The sequence below is a fragment of the Copadichromis virginalis genome, linkage group LG16 (genome assembly GCF_057382275.1).
Source record: "Copadichromis virginalis isolate Kocher_CV1m ecotype Utaka linkage group LG16, C_Virginalis_male_GT1.1, whole genome shotgun sequence".
NCBI lineage: Eukaryota > Metazoa > Chordata > Actinopteri > Cichliformes > Cichlidae > Copadichromis > Copadichromis virginalis.
In genome coordinates this window covers 34,547,889-34,565,433 of record NC_140633.1, presented here as the reverse complement: position 1 = coordinate 34,565,433, position 17,545 = coordinate 34,547,889, and the positions used below count along the sequence as shown (strand labels likewise).

The window sequence follows — 17,545 nt, the reverse complement described above, 5'->3', positions numbered from 1 at the left end:
TCGTCACATTTACGACACATTTACACAGATGAGGTGAAACGGAATTAAAAGCCAACAAGAATGAGAACACATCAGAGCAATTTATACAGAAACAATGAACAAAAAATATTTACAGTGTAATTCAATATAAATAACAAAATATTAAGTATAATATTGTTGTATGTATAAATTAGTAAGAAGTATGCATAATGATTGTATTTGTATAGTGCAATGACACAAATGGTTTCTCGCCTGTGGCTGAGCAGTAGAGACTACAGAGCACCACCTCTTTGAAGCTCCTATTTTTATTTGTGTTTGTAAATGATGTTTTCTCCACAGCCCGAGGTAAAATTGAATTAATTTGCCCAATTTAATTTCCAAAAAGACATTTTCAAAGGTGAAAACACCCATCTATAACAAATAACCAAGAAAATGAGAGTTTATAAATACCGTATGAAAAAACAAACATTTTCCCCTTAAGACTTCATACCCCAGAATTCCTTGCACCGTTAAGTGATGTCACCTGACAGGAGGCTGAGCTAATGTTTACAACCGCTGGGCTGGTGACTATTTTTATCGGTCAAAGCTGTGATTTTTGTCAGGATTTCCGGAGCATATGGGATGACGCTTAAATAATGGCGCAAACTAAACTCTCACATTCGGGTAAAAAAAAATCTTATTTTACTATTGTTTCTTTTTCATTTTTCAATAAAGCCAGTTAGCGCTTAGAATGCTAATAGGTAAACAAGCAGCTAAACGCAGCACACCTGCGACGGCGGTACACTGAATAAGTGGACTTCAGCCTGAGCTGTGGGCAATGAACTGGAGTAGATGTCCAGATAAGTTATAAAGTAAAGCGTCGGGACACCTGTCGACCTCCAGACTGTCAGAATTTAACAGGTAATAAATTAGCTAGCTTAAAAGCCGTGAGTGGCTAGCTTTGAGGAGGTCGTGTTTCCAGCAGCTTACCTGTTCGTACCTTAAAGAGTTACTGCCAACGCTCTTTGGATGTACTACGCGTAGCTAGCTGGCAGATAGTTGGATTTAAAGCTCAGGTAAGTGAAGACTAATGTCTTTCATTAGTAATCGTTTAAAAGTTTTCTGAAGTGTGTTTTTTAAAGTTCGGGGCATGCCCACTGACAGTTGAAAAACAAGCAGAACAAAGTTTATTTACACATAGTCTCCTACTGTCTGAAAATGGAGCCATGAGCACCATTTTACCGAAATCTATCCCTCCGTATGGTGTTTCGATGGTAGTAAAAAGCCCTGTTATAACATATGGTTCGCTTCATTTCAACACAGTGTGGATTTTATTGACCATATATGTGGTGAAATTCACATATGGTACACAACAGGTAGAATATTAAACAAAGTCTGTGTAGGTTCTCAGTCATCTTAAGTCTATCTGTTCAGTGAAGGAGACCATCACAGAGTAGCGTTGGTGGCCTGTCCACCAGCCACCTTTTAAAGCAAGAGATTCTCCATTCACAACTTGTCTAGTGCGACCTTAACGAGTCTCATAAAGTCAGGATGGGTCAACAACGTCCTCCAAGGTAACAGCCCCTCTAGTGGGTAAATGCACAGGCCTTCCTCTCAGCTTTCTGAACTCAAGTTGCCTCTCAGATGAGACTTAGTGTCTTCAGAAACTTAAGTCAAGTTGCCATCAATTTGATCACTTCAAGTTAATCAAAGTAGAGTTTCTCAGTAAAATAAAATATGACATGTGAAAGAAAATAAATTTGTGAGGTCAAAATTTGTAGTTAGATCACAAAAAGTGTTACTGGTAAGGCTTGAGTTAGATATCTGCAGGGAGTGTTTGTAGCACCTATGATGTAACGTGTAATTGGCCAATGTCATTGTTGGCATTTGTGCTTGTATCAGTGGATTACGTGTTAATTACCTTGTGTGTCCTGGTGTTGTACATGTTCTCCGGTCAATAGAAACAAACAAAATGCTTTTGTTTGTTTTTCCAAGTCTTTGAACATTCCCTGATGTCGTCCAGTATATTGAGCAGTCTCCCTCCAGGAATTTGCTGAGATTTGCGAGTCCTTATATTGATGCTATGATTATTAGTCCTTATATTGAGACAATAATTGTTAAGTGGCTGGAAATGCCCAAGAGTAATCAGTGGCACTGAACAGGCCAATAACGGTAGTTGTGTACTGCTTTGACCTGACGTGTAGTTACGTTTCTAAGAAGGTGCACCTCAGGTTACACAGTAGGTTAAAAAGAGAGTTTCAGAGACAACAAATAAGTAAAATTAGATCAACTACATCTCTAACCTCAGACTAAAACACACTCACAACAAAAAAAAAGAAGTAATAAAGCTTTCATGTCACATCGAGCTGTAGGTGAACTCTTAGTATTTAAGTTACAGTCTGCTGGACAATGCATCCATGGTTTAACTCCAAAGTTTAAGGGGTACACCGCGACATTTCATATTTTTCAAAAATTTTATTTTCTCTTAATTTGTATTTGTTATCCCTCATTTTAAAAGTGACTGGTATTTGTCTGTCGTATGATTTATTTCCCCACACCACCACTCAGTAACCCACATATGAAACAATAAGTAAATAATATAAACTAAGAATAATGATATTTCACAAAGTCTTTAAATTTGTAAAATATTAGAGAAGAGTTAAGCATTTTAATTTTGACATGATTACTGTAAAGTGCATGATAAGCATGTTAGCACGAAGACAGTAGTGAATTGTTAAAGCTCAGTGTCTGCAGACCCCTCACAAACACCCAAAGCTCATCGTTCAGCAGTTAACAGAGGCAGCGATGAGCATTCAGATATGCAGCCTTTATTTCCATCGCAGCATTTTTCTATGAGGTGTTCTTTGGGCTGGTTAACAGATGCTCACGTCCTCATCAGGAAGAGGATTTGTGTCAGAGTTTGTGGGACTGTAGCCTCAAGTTTATATTTTCCTTTTCTTCATACAGATCCATGGTCTGCTCTCTGTGCAGCGTTTAACTCTTTACCCTTTGAAAGTTGACTAGAAGCAACCCTCGAAGTTCTTTTCTGAACTGATTGGTTTGTGTCATATTTCAGACTTTTTATATAACAAAATAACTGGGTTTGAATCAAAAGTTAGTGAGGCTGGTCTCTGCCTGTGCAGCTACACAAACTATTCTAATGGTCATCAAACCTCATCTTTATTGAAATAAACTGACTTGTCAAACTCATCATTAAGGAAACAGAGGTCACCAAATATAGGGGATAGAGATAAATATGTTATCATGGACATTTGTTTGTTTTTTTGCAGGTGTTTAACTGCGAGTCTCAACTTAAACTGGCTGAAACAAAGAATCTGAGTTGACCTTCAAAGAGACTGGCTAAAATTCACAGTTTACTTATTGGCAGCGACCAGGTGGGTGTTGAAGTGGTAAAAAGATAACCTTACTCCGTTAAACATTTGGCTGCAGGCAAACTTACAGACACTAACACACTTATTGTTTGGGCAAAAGTTTTCTGAAGGTTTGTTTATGTCTTGCATTGTCTGTCTAACTTCCACTTCCAGATTAAAAGACTCCACACTAGATTAGCCACATTCAAAATTGAGGTTTTGGTTGATATGTTAGACTGAAGTCTCTCGTTGTGTGGTTTCATAACTTTTTAGATGTTTTTAGTGATTAAAATGTTGAATGGCAGCTTTTTAAACAGGTTTAGAACAGGTTCATCAGCTTTAAAGTAGAAAAAAAATCTAAGGTAAATAGTTGGGAAGTTTATAGTTGGTCAACCTCGGAGCTCACAGTCTTCTGTCTGTCTTCTGATGTTGTCATCAGCCAGGCAGTTTCTGAATTTCTCCTCTCACCGTCCCGATGGAGTGGGTGTTCATCATGAACCGGATGAGCTCTCAGGGTAGCTCTGCAGCCCAGCGGAGACGGATGGCTCTGGGGGTGGTGATACTCCTGCTGGTGGATGTTATCTGGGTCGCCTCCTCCGAGCTGACCTCAGTAAGTCTGATCTCCATGCCTGTGATGTTGGAGCCAAACACTGAAAAGGCTTAATAAAACGGTGACCATGTTTAATGTGACCCAGAAAGCAGAAAAAAGCAGAATAGGCCCGCTTTAAAACGAGGCGCAGATACACCAGATGGTGCTGGAGTAACTTTACCTGACTGTGATGCTCTTCCTTCACATCTCATGAGGAAAAACTGCAGTTAAATATTTTTAAATTGTGAGTTTCAACCTTTGAAATTAAGTTTATGAAACAACTCCTTCTGCAGTACATTTTCAAGCGACAGGACTATAACAAGCCCTTCTTCAGCACCTTCGCCAAGACGTCCATGTTCGTGCTGTACCTGCTGGGCTTCCTGCTGTGGCGGCCGTGGAGGCAGCAGTGCACGGGCACCCTGAAACGCCGCCGGTCCGCCTTCGTAAGTGGACACTTTCAGCGCACATTTAAGGGCTGTTTTTCATGCTTTTACTTTTCTAATGGTGACAGGTGTCTGTTGAGCTCTTTTCTTGTTAAAACTCTCATCAGTGTAAATGTTGCTGTGCTCGCTGCTCTTCATCGTAACACGAGTCAGTGAGGCAAACATTCTGCTCAGGGGGAACTGACCCTTTGAACATGTTTATTCAGGGGGTGAGTTCCGCCTGTATGTTTGTAGAGTAGGGGTTTATAAAAAACAGAATTGTACTTATTTTTAACTTTATTTGACCAGGACGCCCTTTTAGATTTAAATCTCTCTGTAAACTGAGACCTGCTTGGCAAGCTCATATGACTGTGTCAGACAACGCAAACAGACAGGAGGCAAAATAAAGGCTTAGGAACATCAACATAAGTCTTTATAAGAGCTTTAAACTCTTCCAGGGAGACACCCAACTTTGTTGATGCAATAACTCGAGAAGGAGGTTACGTAGGGGTTTCAAATTGATACCACAGGTGCTTCTACTACAAATCTCAGACAATTCTCAGTGACTTCAACCTCGAGGTCAGGGTCAGAGGTCAGTTTTTCTGAAAATCTTGTGAGGTGAGCTGAGGCGTAGCATTGGATTTCGCCAGTATTTTTCTTTCATGTTTACCTCAGAAAGCAGCACAAAAAGTTTAGCATTTCACAAAGGAAAAGATCAGAAAATACAGGCAAGACCCCCTGCGTCTGCTCCCTTGTGGGCTCATCACAGTAAACCTTCAGCCTCCATTTCACTCTATCCCTCGGATTCTCCTCTGACATGCCAACCCTCTGCATGTCCTCCTCCATCACATCCATGAATCTTCTCTGTGGTTGTCCTTGTTTCAACTCTTTTGTCCATTATATCCACTGTCTGCTGCAAACCTGCCAAATGCTCTATGCTCTAACTTTATCTCCATTTATGTTTGTCATTCTTTGTGTTCATGAACAAAAATGACGATAATTAACTAAAAGTTATAGAATGATATAATTTTCCTGTTACGAAGCTGAAGATCAGTCTGACATCTTCTGCTTTTGACTTCTTTGATGTTTGATTTGCACCTTTCTGCAGTTTGCTGATGCTGAAGCCTACTTCACACCCTGCACCACTGACTCCACTGTGAACAACTGTCTGGTACGTAGTTTATTACTGCAGGTGTACTGCACACGAGTAAATCTTCCTGCACTTGTACCTAAGCTGGCTTTCTGTCACACCTTTGCAGAGTGAGCCTCTGTACGTCCCTGTGAAGTTCCAGGACATCCCCACCGAGCACTCGAGCTGTTTAATGGGAGACTGTGAATCCTGTGAGTACTGATGTTTGTGTCATTCATTAAAAATGCATCCCTGCTTCTGAAGCTTTCACCCAGACGTGACTGATTAGGAGTTAAAACTTCTGACCAACAGAGGGCAGTGCTGAGCTGTGCAAATATAAGAAAACGTTGTGTCCCTCAGACCTTTGCTTTCAGTGACTAACAAAACTAAATTATGCTCAAATTGTCTATTTGATAGAGCAGTTAAGAAACAATGATTTTTTTTTTTTTTTTTTTTATGCTCGCCTTCACAAACGAATGAAGATGAGCATAAAAAGCAATCATGTGTCTTAACTGCTGTGATGGGAAGCTGTGACAAGGTAAACGGTGATGGTTTTTTTGGTGTTTCTACTGAGATTTCGTTTCCTGTGTTTATGTTTGTGGCACCTGAAGCTGGAAGTGATGTTTTTTATGAAATTAAAACATTCTGGGAAGCGCTCAGAGCGACGTGTGAGGAGATAATTTTGAAGAATCCAGAGGGAATCCAGGGTGATTAAAAATAAATATTAATGAACCTTGAATGATTAAATGCCAAAAAGATGACAGGATTGTTTTGGAAATAAACTCAAACACCATGTTACACATTGAATGAGACAAATTTTGTCAAACTTTGAAAAGAAAAAAACCTCACACATAAAATTAGCATAAAAAGTAAGGCGGTTTGTTTCTTTCTTTCTTGTAACAATGTTTCTTGGTAATGAATCTCATACTGTTGGAAAGCCTGTTTATTTCTCTGCCACATTGTGGATTGAGCAGCAGAGTTAAGTATGTGGGTTGTGCTCGTGGAAAAAAAACCAAGTTCTCTGCCAATAACAAATGGCTTATTCTGCCAGTCACTTTTTTTAAAGCTACTGGTACTCCACAGCTGCCTGATTGGCTCCTGATTAGCAGAACCTTTTACTGATCTGGACATGGCCAATGCTATAGGACAACTTCATGCTGGTTTTCCACAAAACCAAGTTACAGCATTATTTGGAGTGAGCACCAGTATCTTCTCCAAATTGAGAGAGATGGGTTGAAAAGTTGGCGTTCCAGTCAGACAACACAAGAAGACCGTTTCCTCATTCTGTCAGCACGTAGGAACCAAGGGCAGTCTTTTACATGTTTGCAGTCAAGGTCTGCAGGACGATATGGCCGATGACTCTCTACCCAGACAAGCCAGGTCAGACTGCACACAGCCAGGCTCTGGTCTCATAAGGCAGCCAGGATTGCCCTTCACCATTAAGCCCATTTGCGGTGATGTCTGTAACATGTGCATTAGAACCTGAACATGTTCAGTGATGAGTCCAGATTCTGCCTACAGCAGATAGATCGTAGGGTCAAAGTGTGGAGAAGACACAGTATTATACGTATTGCTGCACCAAGAGGGTAACTGCTTTTGATGGAGGCAGCTTTAGAGCCTAACTAGGTGTGTCCAGCAGTAAACATTAAAGCCTTTAAAGATACGTCTTGTCTCTTTATTCCCAGCATCCAAAAAGCAGCGGGTGCGTTTCAGTAACATCATGGAGGTGCGCCAGCTGCCCTCCACTCAGGCCCTGGAGGCCAAGCTGTCGCGCATGTCCTACCCCGCTGCCAAGGACCACGAGGCCATGCTGCGCACCGTGGGCAAGCTGACCATCACTGACGTGGCCAAAATCAGCTTCTTCTTCTGCTTTGTGGTGAGCAGCAGTGAGAGGAGTTGGAGTTCCCGACTTTCTATCAGAGCTGGATTTATGAGGCAAATTAAACTGTGTTTTATCACAGGCCTCATCGTTGTTTTTGTTTGTCTCACAGTGGTTCCTGGCTAACCTGTCCTACCAGGAAGCTCTGTCCGACACGCAGGTTGCAATCGTCAACATTTTATCTTCCACCTCAGGTAACTCCATCACTCTCTCTCTCCGTGTACATTACAGCACTAACATCTCAAAGATGATGGATCATTGCATTAAATCGTTTCTGAATGTCTCCTTTTCCTCTTCAGGTCTGTTTACACTCATCTTGGCAGCCATATTTCCCAGCAACAGCAGCGACCGCTTCACCCTTTCCAAGCTCTTAGCCGTGGCTCTGAGGTAAGGCCGGATCACGCGGAGGGTGAGAAAAAGCATTGTGGGAGACCTCTTATTTAATTAAAAAACACCTCAGTTTCTGTCCTCTATCTATTACAAACTTACTTTGTCAATAAGAAGGCTGTAAAACTGATAAAAATACAGTTAAAAACCACCTTCCTTTTACATTTGGCCGAATGGCCCATTTGGTGGGCTGTTTGTGGCTCTCGGACCATATGTTTGAAACCACCGGGTCTAGTTCATTCAGGAGTATTTCAGATCATAAATTCAGCTCCTTTCTTATTGGGTATTGTTAACTTCATATTCCTAAGCAGCTGATTCAAAACAAATAAAAGTCATAAGCTGTCATCTCTGCTGGAGGAGATGTAGCTCTTCTTTTCTTAGCTTGTTTGTGTTTTGCACAAACCAAAACACATAGATTTCATAATCTGGTCTTCCGGCTGCACCTTTTCCATCCAGCTCTACTGGATTCATGGAAATCTTCAAGCTCTGCTTCAAATTATTTTTTCATTTTATTTTTTAAAGTTTGGCCTCTGAAGTAAAATGAATAAAATTTACTCGTTTTCACTTTCAAAAAAAAAAAAAAAAATGCAGTCAGAGCTGATTTATTTATTTATTTTAAACATTCAGACTGCATTTATTTATCCAAAAAGTTCTGTTTTTTCATTTCTAGCATCGAACAACCTGCTCAACACACTTCATTCAGAGGATGCTAGTTTAGCATCACAGACACATAAACTGGCAGATTGAACAAGAACTTGGTATTTAGTATTCTTTTGTGGAACTTTTTAACCCTCTGAAGCCTAACCTGTCTCTGACGTCAGACAGGCGTTTTGCCATGTTTTTCTTCCAAGTTCTGTAACTACCGTAAAATCGGAACCTTCAAAGACGAAGACTGACTGAGCTCTACAGAAAACAGATATTTTTACAGTAGTTTTAAAAAAGAAAAAAAAAAGTTTTTGCTTTTTACTGTTATTTGCCGTGATTTGGATGTGCTGCCCTGCCTGGGATTACCGTATATATCGCTGAAAAAGCACAGAGTTGACACTTTCAGAAACTGTTGGAATTTTTGAGTGTGCAACTGGTTCAAGAGTTGCATTAATTAGACCTAAAGGTTTGACCTAAAACAGGTTAATAGACATTGATTAGACATAGAATGGTCAGGTATAAGAACTGGAGTGAATGTGAGCGAAAAGGAAGTCAATGTCGAAGGAAATGCTTTGAAAGACCTTCAGACAGCTGGAGAACTGATGCTGAAAACCATCTGGCTTCTTGGAAGTAAAATAAAAAATGAAGGGTGGTTCAAGACTTTTGCATGATACTCGATAATAATGGGTTGTTGTTGAAAATAGCAGATTTTTCACGCTCTTCACTGGCTGTGCTCTCAGATTCACTGGTTTTATTTCATAGTGTGATTTTTTTTTTTTTTTTTTTTTTTTCTCCCCTCTTTCTCAACCATCTTTGTTTCCGCTCGGTTAGAGGCAGATTGTTTTCCTTCAGAGAGACTGACTGTTTGATCCTACTGCTGATTAAACCCTGTGCTGCACCTGATTAAGAAAATCATCACATTATTCATTTCTTTCTACAGTTTTGTGTTTTTCAGAAAATCTGAGCATTGTAGCTGTGTTATATTTTCTCTCTCTGCGTTTTCTATTTTTAACATGTTCGTTTTTAATTGTGAGATTAATTCAGTGCCTCTCTTGTTTAGCATGGGAGGCGTTGCCCTCGTGAGTCTCTCCAGCATGGACATCTCGGATGGGAAAGGAGTCATCGGTCAGTGATTTCCAACTTTTTCTTTATCACAGAGGCCTCGTACAGGCATCACCTTGTTCCTAGTCTGTTGGTGTAATACAAAAAAAACACATCTAATGTAATGATTTGTATTTCTATGAAGGTTCCCTGTGGTCGCTGGCTGGGGCGATGCTCTATGCCGTCTATATCGTAATGATCAAGCGGCGAGTGGATCGGGAGGATAAGCTCGACATCCCAATGTTCTTTGGTAGGAGAAGTGTTTGTTTTAAAGGCTCAGCGGTCACCTCTGTAGTCTCACTCCATGAAGTTGTCTAAATTGGGGTGTGCTGTGCGTCTCTCAGGGTTTGTGGGTCTGTTCAACCTGCTGCTGCTGTGGCCTGGCTTCCTCCTGCTCCACTACACCGGCTTCGAGGCCTTTGAGCTCCCCAGCCAACTCGTGTGGACGTACATCCTCATAAACGGCCTCATCGGCACCGTTCTGTCAGAGTTCCTCTGGCTCTGGTGAGCTGGGTTACATTTTGTATCAGGTCACGATAGTGACACCAAATCATCAACGTTCACACTACCATGAAGGCCACGAGGAGTTGTGTTTGAATAATGTATAGCTTTCAGAGAAGTGGTGATTTTTAGTGACGAGTCTTTGTGTCCTCAGGGGCTGTTTCCTCACATCTTCTCTAATTGGGACTCTGGCATTGAGCCTCACCATCCCACTTTCCATTATGGCTGACATTTGCATGCAGAAGGTGAGAGTTTGAGATAAAATTGTACGTAATTTTGTTGGTTTTGTGTGAAATCAGCAAGAAAACTGTCAAAATTGTATCTAAATGACTCCGAATGGGTTTACTTAAAGTACTTTTATCTATTTTAACTAACTCTTTGTGATTCATTCTTATAAGGGTCCTTTAATCACAGAATAAAATGTTTAATGCATGGAAAACACTCCACACCACACCTTTAATGGCACGGATTGTGTTAAATTAGTTTCCCCTCATATGTGTGTGTGTCGACAGGTGCGTTTCTCATGGTTGTTTTTTGCCGGAGCGGTCCCTGTCTTCCTCTCCTTCTTCATCGCCACACTTTTATGTCACTACAACAACTGGGACCCAGTGCTGGTGGGGCTGAGGAGGGTTTACGCCTTCATCTGCAGGAAGCATCGCATTCAGAGGTACGAGACTATAAACATTTATCATCAGAGGGTTTTTCTTCTTTTAAGGCCTCCATTGGTGAGCCACGGTGCATGAAAAGAGGAAATGCTGCTGAAAGCCGTTCCTATCAGCAGCAACTCTGTTCATGGATTGTGACAATAATCTCAGATATGATAACAGCTAAATTAGGATTAGGAGTTATGCTCCGGGGCTGGAAAACCAAGTCAGGAAGTGTAGAAAACTGAAACTCCTCTTATAAGGTTGGCTCCGGAACACAGACTGTACGTAAAAGATGGACGTGCCCACCCAGCTTGACAGGAGCCTTTTCTCCGTCGTCATCTTAGTGCTTTGAGATGTGACAAGTTAGTGCAACCACATGCTTGATAATTTGATAGGTAGTGAGTGTAATTGTTTGGTGATTGTAAGAATGACCAAAATATATAAAACAAAAAACTTACAGGCTGGTGGAATATTGGGAAAATAAGTAAATTTGAGCAGAATTTTGCTTTTATTTGTATTTTTTTATTTTTTTTTTTGGGATGAATAACCATAAATGTAATTACACTTTGACTAGAGCCAAATGCATTTTAATTTCTCAATACCGCGTTTGTTCAAACTCTTATTTAAGCAAATGAACATCAGTGAAATGAAAAAACAAAGCAAAAATAGAGCACATCATTTGAAACAAATGAGTCTTTTTGGACTTTATGGGCACAAATTGTCTGTATTATCCACTTTTATTTGTGTACAGTGAGGCTCCAAATGTAGCGGCTGTGTCATTTGTGATGCAGCTGCAAAAAGCTGCTTAATGGCTTGTGTGTTTGTAAAAGGCAGATGGAAGTTGTAGCTGTGCACACACCTGAGAGCAGGCAAAGCTAATGTACTCTGAAGCCTGTGCAGGAAGTGAGTCATCACACGCCTGGTGTTTTTAAGAAGTCAAAGCTTTTAAGTTTGTAAAAAGAAAGTGAGTTGTTGTTGTGCGTCTGTGGTGTGTGACCTATTAAAAATGGATTGACCTTCACTCTGACACACACTTTGGATAATGCAGTCCATTTGTGGCTTGCAGTCTTGCTAAGTTAAGTCTGTAATCAGCTGTACATGCTTCACTGACTAACCTCTCTGCACAGCGCTCTTCTGCTTTTTGGTTAGCGGTGATTATAATAATAATGATGGTTGTCAGGATGACGACTGTGATGATGATTGACATCCTGTTTTCTCCATCCGCAGGCTGCCAGATGACAGCGAGCAGTGTGAAAGCCTTATTCCCCTCCACACCATCTCCCCCGGCGAAGGAAGCTTCTGCTCGTGATCCGGCAGTCAAACAAAATGTAAATCCCACTCGACCTTTTCTGGTCTTGGTTTGTGCGCTGTTTACGTCTGTATTTGTGTTTGTGAAAGGCTGCTAGAGTCAATCTTAGACTGAAAGAATAACAAATCAAAAGTAGTCATTTGTGTACTCTGACTGACTGATGGTGCTGCAGGATACGGAGGACCGAAACTGTCCAAATTAAAATGTGAATAAACAAAAACAAATAAGAGACTCGCTCATTCAGCAATAGCAAAATAAATATTCCATTAAATCAGCGCAAATGTTACAAATAAATACTCTTAATATACAATTACCTATTTAATTTTCTATTTTGTACATGTAGTATATATTTTTGTATTATTTTTTCCCTTGATCCTTATTTGCTTTTTAATTAAAGCAAGTAAACTAATTTTATTTTGTCTTGCCCCTAAAGTGTTCAAAAAAATAAAAAAAACTTAAAAGTAATTTGATTAAAAACACAATTGCTTTTGAAAATTATGTTTGTCTTCTATATTTATTTAATGTTCTTTAATTTAATTTCGTATTTTCTTTGGATATTTAATTAAAATATGAATTTAATTTTCTTCTTTTAACATTTAGAATTCTTAATATAACTTATGGCCACAATTATTATTAATTAATTATGTATTGCCACAAAATGCACTAGCATAAAATATAATTCACCAGCAGTATTAATATTGTATTAAAGAGACCAAATTCAATTAAATTTAAAATTCAATTCAGTTGTGACAGATTAATAAACATATTTTGCATGTTTTGTCCTAAACTTCACTATTTTCCCCATTTAATAGAACAATTTATTCCTGGCATTTCTCTTAGATTTAAGTGTTTAAGTTAATTTTGTATTTTATTTTATTTATCGCCAATAAAAGTAAGGAACAAACTAAGGCAAAAATGTATAACAATAATCTGAAAATGGTACTGGAAGGTAGGATTTCTTTTTAGAAGAAGAAACCCTAGTATTAATTAATGTGTTGGAAATTACATAAATAGGGGAATTAAAATAAAGTTAATGAAATACAGAGGGAAATTAAAATAGTAGTAATCTGTGTCATAAATGATTTTGATAAAGATATTTTTGGAGGATTTACTGGTGTATTATTGTTCTTTTCAGACATTTATTTAGTTTGGATTTTGGCAGTTTTGGTCCTTCATAGTTACTTCTAACCTAAATTTCCTCTGCAGTGTGAAAACCGACAATGAGAAATCCAAATAGAAACGTATTGGATTTTTAGTCTCTTTTTAGCTCATTGTTTCGGTTTTCCACATTTTTTTTTTCTGTCCTCAGTGTAGTTTGAAGGCAAAGGGAATAAAAGAAAAGGAAACCATAAGGAATAGATGTTATTTCATTTCACGTCTCATCCTCAAAAACACATTATAATATGTCCACACTTTGCTTTGAGCTTGGCAGCCTAAAAAAAACTTCCACTTTAATGCAAAATCCTGTGACAGGTTTGTTCCCTAAACAAGCCGATAATATTTACCAGAGTTAGCCATTTGCCTTGAACATCTGTCCGACGTCCAGCCTAAATATTTTAGATAGAAGTCACTTGTCTCTGGTCATTGCTTTAGTGGAGCTATGATTCGATTTCGCAGCAGAGCTGAGGGGATCTGACCTCAGCGTGCAGTTTCTAACAGGACTGTCACCCAATAATAAATGCTGATCTTACTATTTCATTACAGATCAAGTATCAGCTCATCATGTAACAGTGCCACAAACTCTTGTATTCTCAGACAACGCCACCTTCCAACAACACGGGCAAAGTGTTTTATATTTTACTTACTTGGATAATTTATTCAATGCAAGTATGATAATAAGGAAAAATATTCAAATAATATAAGAGGACACACAGTGTTGATCCACAAATGTAAAGGGGTCTTACAACCTGTGCAGGTGGGATATTTCAGGTAAACTACTGTAACTGATGACCTTCAAGGCGTGTTTAATCAGTGTTGCTTCAGCAGGCTGAGGTGTGATCACTGCTGGTATAAAACGTCTTCTTTTTGTCTTGTGTTTTGTTTTCTTGAAGCCTGGCAGTGAAAGCATTTCCTATTAAAATAGGAGGTTTTTGTTATGTTGAGTTTCTGTAAGCGCACAGTTTTTGTCTCTGACAACATTTTTTTCTTCTCTCTTGCAGGGCGGCCATCGTGGATCTGGCTGAACTGACAATCGGGAAGCTTTCAGAGACATTGAACGTACCCCCAGTGCCTCCCATTACATCTTATTTATTTTCTACAGTGTTCAGATTTAGTTCTGGAAGCTCAGTTTTATCATCACGCTTCCATCCAACACTACAGACTAAAGATTTCCTCATTTTTGCTTATTTTCTGTCTAAAAGAAAGAAACGGTACGTCACTCAAGATGCAGGGCTTCATTATCAGTGATATTGCCAAATTAAACCGTTAATATGGGAGAAGACTTCCTTTTGGTCTACTGAAGGATCCTAAGAAATGACAATCTATTGGACACAAAGTGTTGTTTATTATTTCCAAATGGTTCCTGTGACGCATAACTGTTGTTGAGTTGTTTTCACGACCAGAGATCTGGCAGAACTGGAAACGCTGGACACGGACGAGCTCCTGGTACCCAGCGGGGGCGGCTCGGGTAGTCAGAGCGACCTCTGTGTCTCCACTTTATAAACACTAGACAGACAACACTACAGCCGAACAGGACAGCACCACGTCTTGTTTTCTCAGTGCTGGATTCTAAACACGAGCTCCAAATGGGATAGAAAGCCTTCAAAAAAAGTTCTGCTCCTAAAAATAAAAACCCACGTCAAGTTTGGATTGAGCTCATCTCCCCTTTAAGGTTGTCTCTGAGTGAAACTCTGGACCTCTTCCAGCACCCCGACTCCTTGGACGTTCCTCCTGTTTTGATTGTTTGCATTTGATTTTGGGACAGTTTACACGGTTGTTAGATCACATCGTCCCAGGTAGGGCACAGAGTTGCATCTACAGGGTTACACACAAGGAATTCATCAACGTAGCCACGGTGATGTCACCCATTTTGAAGCCTTACCCGAGGAATCTGTCGGATACGTGTCCATGACACGGTTTTCTTCCGTCCTTTGCACGGCTTCAAGTCACACTGGGAGCGTTTAACGACTCCATAATCTTTTATTTTTAAATTTAAGCTGTTCCTGTGTCTGACTTCCTGCCCTCCTCATCAGCTTGCAGTGACTTTGAGCAGTACGGAACAGGAACTTATCAGTCTTCTGAAACACGCTGCGGGAAAACAGGAGGAATCGAAAGCCAAAGCTTTTTCGGTTATACTAGAACTTCACTCAACTGATGCATTAACTTCTTGGACCGACTGCAACTCTCAGAAAGCCTTATAATTAATGAGGTAACTGCATTAAAATGCTCCAGAAGCCTCAAACAGCACAAGAAAGGTTTGGAGGTTGCGTCCAGGGGCTCCAGTGGACAATGAAAGAACAGCAGCATTTGGCACGTTTGCCTTTACTCTTTCTCTCATCACTTTAAGTTCGTCTGTCAGGTTATTTAGTTTTTTGTTTTTTTTTTAAAGCTGGGGTGTTCACAGTGACACTCAGGTCGTTTAAGAGCACAATCTTCTCTCGCAGTGCCACCTACTGGCCAGGTTTGGCACCCTGGAACAAACAGGCACACTAATGGATACACAGAAGTGAAAGTACGCAGTCAGAGCTGGATACTAAAGGAGTGTTCTTGGCTTATAGTTGTGTTAGAAGAGGTCCAGTGTTTCCTGAGGAAACTACCTTGAAGGGGAGATCAACCGAAATCAAACCAGACTGGAGTCACCGAACTTTGTGATCGCCTTCGTGCAATAAAAACAGTTGTCTGCAGTTTCCTTTGTTAAAAAGGTTTGTAAATAGTGTACACAGTGAAACATGTACATGGAACTGTTTTATTTTTGACCTACAAATGACCACTAAAGATTCATATTTTATATCCGTGTCTTCTGGAACGACTGCCGCCACAGGAAGCTTTCGCTCTGCAGCCAAAACTCGCTGATATTTCACCACCTGAACTGGACTGTGTGTGATTTTATTTTACATCTTAAGTGAAGAAAAAATATTTACTGTGCTTGTGATTTTATGTGACAAGAAGGAGCCGTGTTGTTCTGTCATCAGCCTCAGTGTTGGTCATGTCAGCACTACCGATGGAATTGAGCTGCTGATGTTGTTCCCCTCATCCTTTTAAATATGTGCATCTTCATGGTGTTGTGTTTTTTTTTTTTTTTTTTTTTTTCCTGCACTCGTCTCTGACTGAGCGTTTCGAGTGGAGGAGGTAATAGCCGTTCTGTGAGGGTGAATTAACGAGTTGAGCACTTTAAGTGACAGAAAAATTATTGCACTTTCTGTGTTTTTTGCCAATCAGTCAGTCCCATCTTTCAGCCACGACTTCAGGTTTGAACACTGAGAGTCTATGGTTCCTGAAAAGCGTTGATTATTTCTGTCTTATCATGGTGCTCGTGGAGTGCTGATTTTCTTTCTCAGGTTCTTTGTTTTGTCTTTACTGTCTGAGCGTTATCTTTGTCTTTAAAGTGTCTTTGATGCTGAGGATGTTATACAACCTAAATGAAGGCTAACCTTATACCAACCTAAGCTCTTGAATAGTCTTATTTTGCAACTCTTGTTTTCATACTTCGGTGCACTATTAAAAAATATCTTTTAAATATCTGCATTTGAGGGTGTATTTATTCAGTTGTGTAAATTTTAACCAGATGTGACATTTTCATTGCTGACATCTTGGTTTTTTTGGGGGGGGGGTTGTTTTTGTTTTTTTGTTTTGTTTTTTGACAAGTAAACAACACACTGCACTGGTAAGGTAAAGCAGACCCTGGGTTATCTTTGACTCTTATGTGTCCATGATTTACAAAACAAGAATCATGCTGTACGAAGCATGACAGCTGTAAGTGTGAATATATACTTTTCTGATGAGTTTACTTTCCCATAGACGTCCATACAACCCAACTTCTTTATTTTTGCAGCCAGAGGAGTTGCCCCCTGCTGGACGTTACGAGTGAAAAAAAGTTTAAAAGTTGTTTTTTTTTGTTTTGTTTTGTTTTTTTTAATTCAAAATATTTTAATGGAGAATTTGTGGATATAGTTTAGAAAGAAAAAAAAGACTGAAAACAAACTGTTTACAATGAATACAAAACAGAACTTTTCATGTTTAAACATTGTTTTCCTCTCTTATTATTTACCAAACAAGCAACGAAGAAAAACAAACCCAGAGGGGAGAAAAAAAGTTTTGTTTTTTTTTATTTGACTATTGCCTGCTAAATTAGATTTTTTTTCCCCTTCCTCGTTATTTATGAAACGCTGAAAAAGTTACTTTGTTACAAATGTAAATGTTTTATATTTTGGTGGAGAAAGATGGAAACGGTATACAAGGTAAAAAAAAAAAAAAAGTTTGTAGAGTTCTAACTAGACTAAAAGTCAATATTTGGTATAACCACCTTTTATTCTTCAGCACAGTCTGAACTGTTTAGGAAGCTTTGTTTTAATTCCTTTAACTAGTCTTCTAGTTCTCCGGGTTTCTTCAATAATGTTGAGGTCTGGACTTGGAGCCCAATCCATGACTGATAGTTTTCCACTGTTTTTC

The 17,545-nt window shown here is 39.4% G+C and overlaps 1 protein-coding gene across 4 annotated transcripts; it reads left to right on the top strand.

The window, feature by feature from the left end:
* Nucleotides 1-502: 502 nt before the first annotated feature.
* Nucleotides 503-16,617, top strand: LOC146691219 (solute carrier family 35 member F5-like). 4 transcript variants are annotated; one of them, XM_085434527.1, is made up of 16 exons: nucleotides 503-642; nucleotides 3,249-3,353; nucleotides 3,769-3,939; nucleotides 4,212-4,361; nucleotides 5,449-5,511; nucleotides 5,600-5,681; nucleotides 7,155-7,345; nucleotides 7,461-7,542; nucleotides 7,648-7,735; nucleotides 9,441-9,505; nucleotides 9,627-9,731; nucleotides 9,826-9,985; nucleotides 10,137-10,227; nucleotides 10,495-10,649; nucleotides 11,857-11,957; nucleotides 14,098-16,617. In XM_085434527.1, exons 3-15 carry the CDS (start codon nucleotides 3,805-3,807, stop codon nucleotides 11,936-11,938), a joined length of 1,449 nt encoding a protein of 482 aa, XP_085290653.1. In that variant the 5' UTR covers nucleotides 503-642; nucleotides 3,249-3,353; nucleotides 3,769-3,804; the 3' UTR covers nucleotides 11,939-11,957; nucleotides 14,098-16,617. The 4 variants fall into 4 exon arrangements, with proteins under 4 accessions (XP_085290653.1, XP_085290654.1, XP_085290655.1 ...); XM_085434528.1 differs by having other exon boundaries at nucleotides 503-879; XM_085434529.1 differs by having other exon boundaries at nucleotides 503-1,034; nucleotides 3,773-3,939.
* Nucleotides 16,618-17,545: the final 928 nt, after the last annotated feature.

Bases quoted from the DNA above. Each gene is read 5' to 3' on its own strand.
- LOC146691219 (XM_085434527.1), top strand. From the start codon at position 3,805: ATGGAGTGGGTGTTCATCATGAACCGGATGAGCTCTCAGGGTAGCTCT. The intron at 7,543-7,647 runs GTAACTCCATCA...TTTCCTCTTCAG, and splicing joins CATTTTATCTTCCACCTCAG to GTCTGTTTACACTCATCTTG. The intron at 7,736-9,440 runs GTAAGGCCGGAT...TCTCTTGTTTAG, and splicing joins CTCTTAGCCGTGGCTCTGAG to CATGGGAGGCGTTGCCCTCG.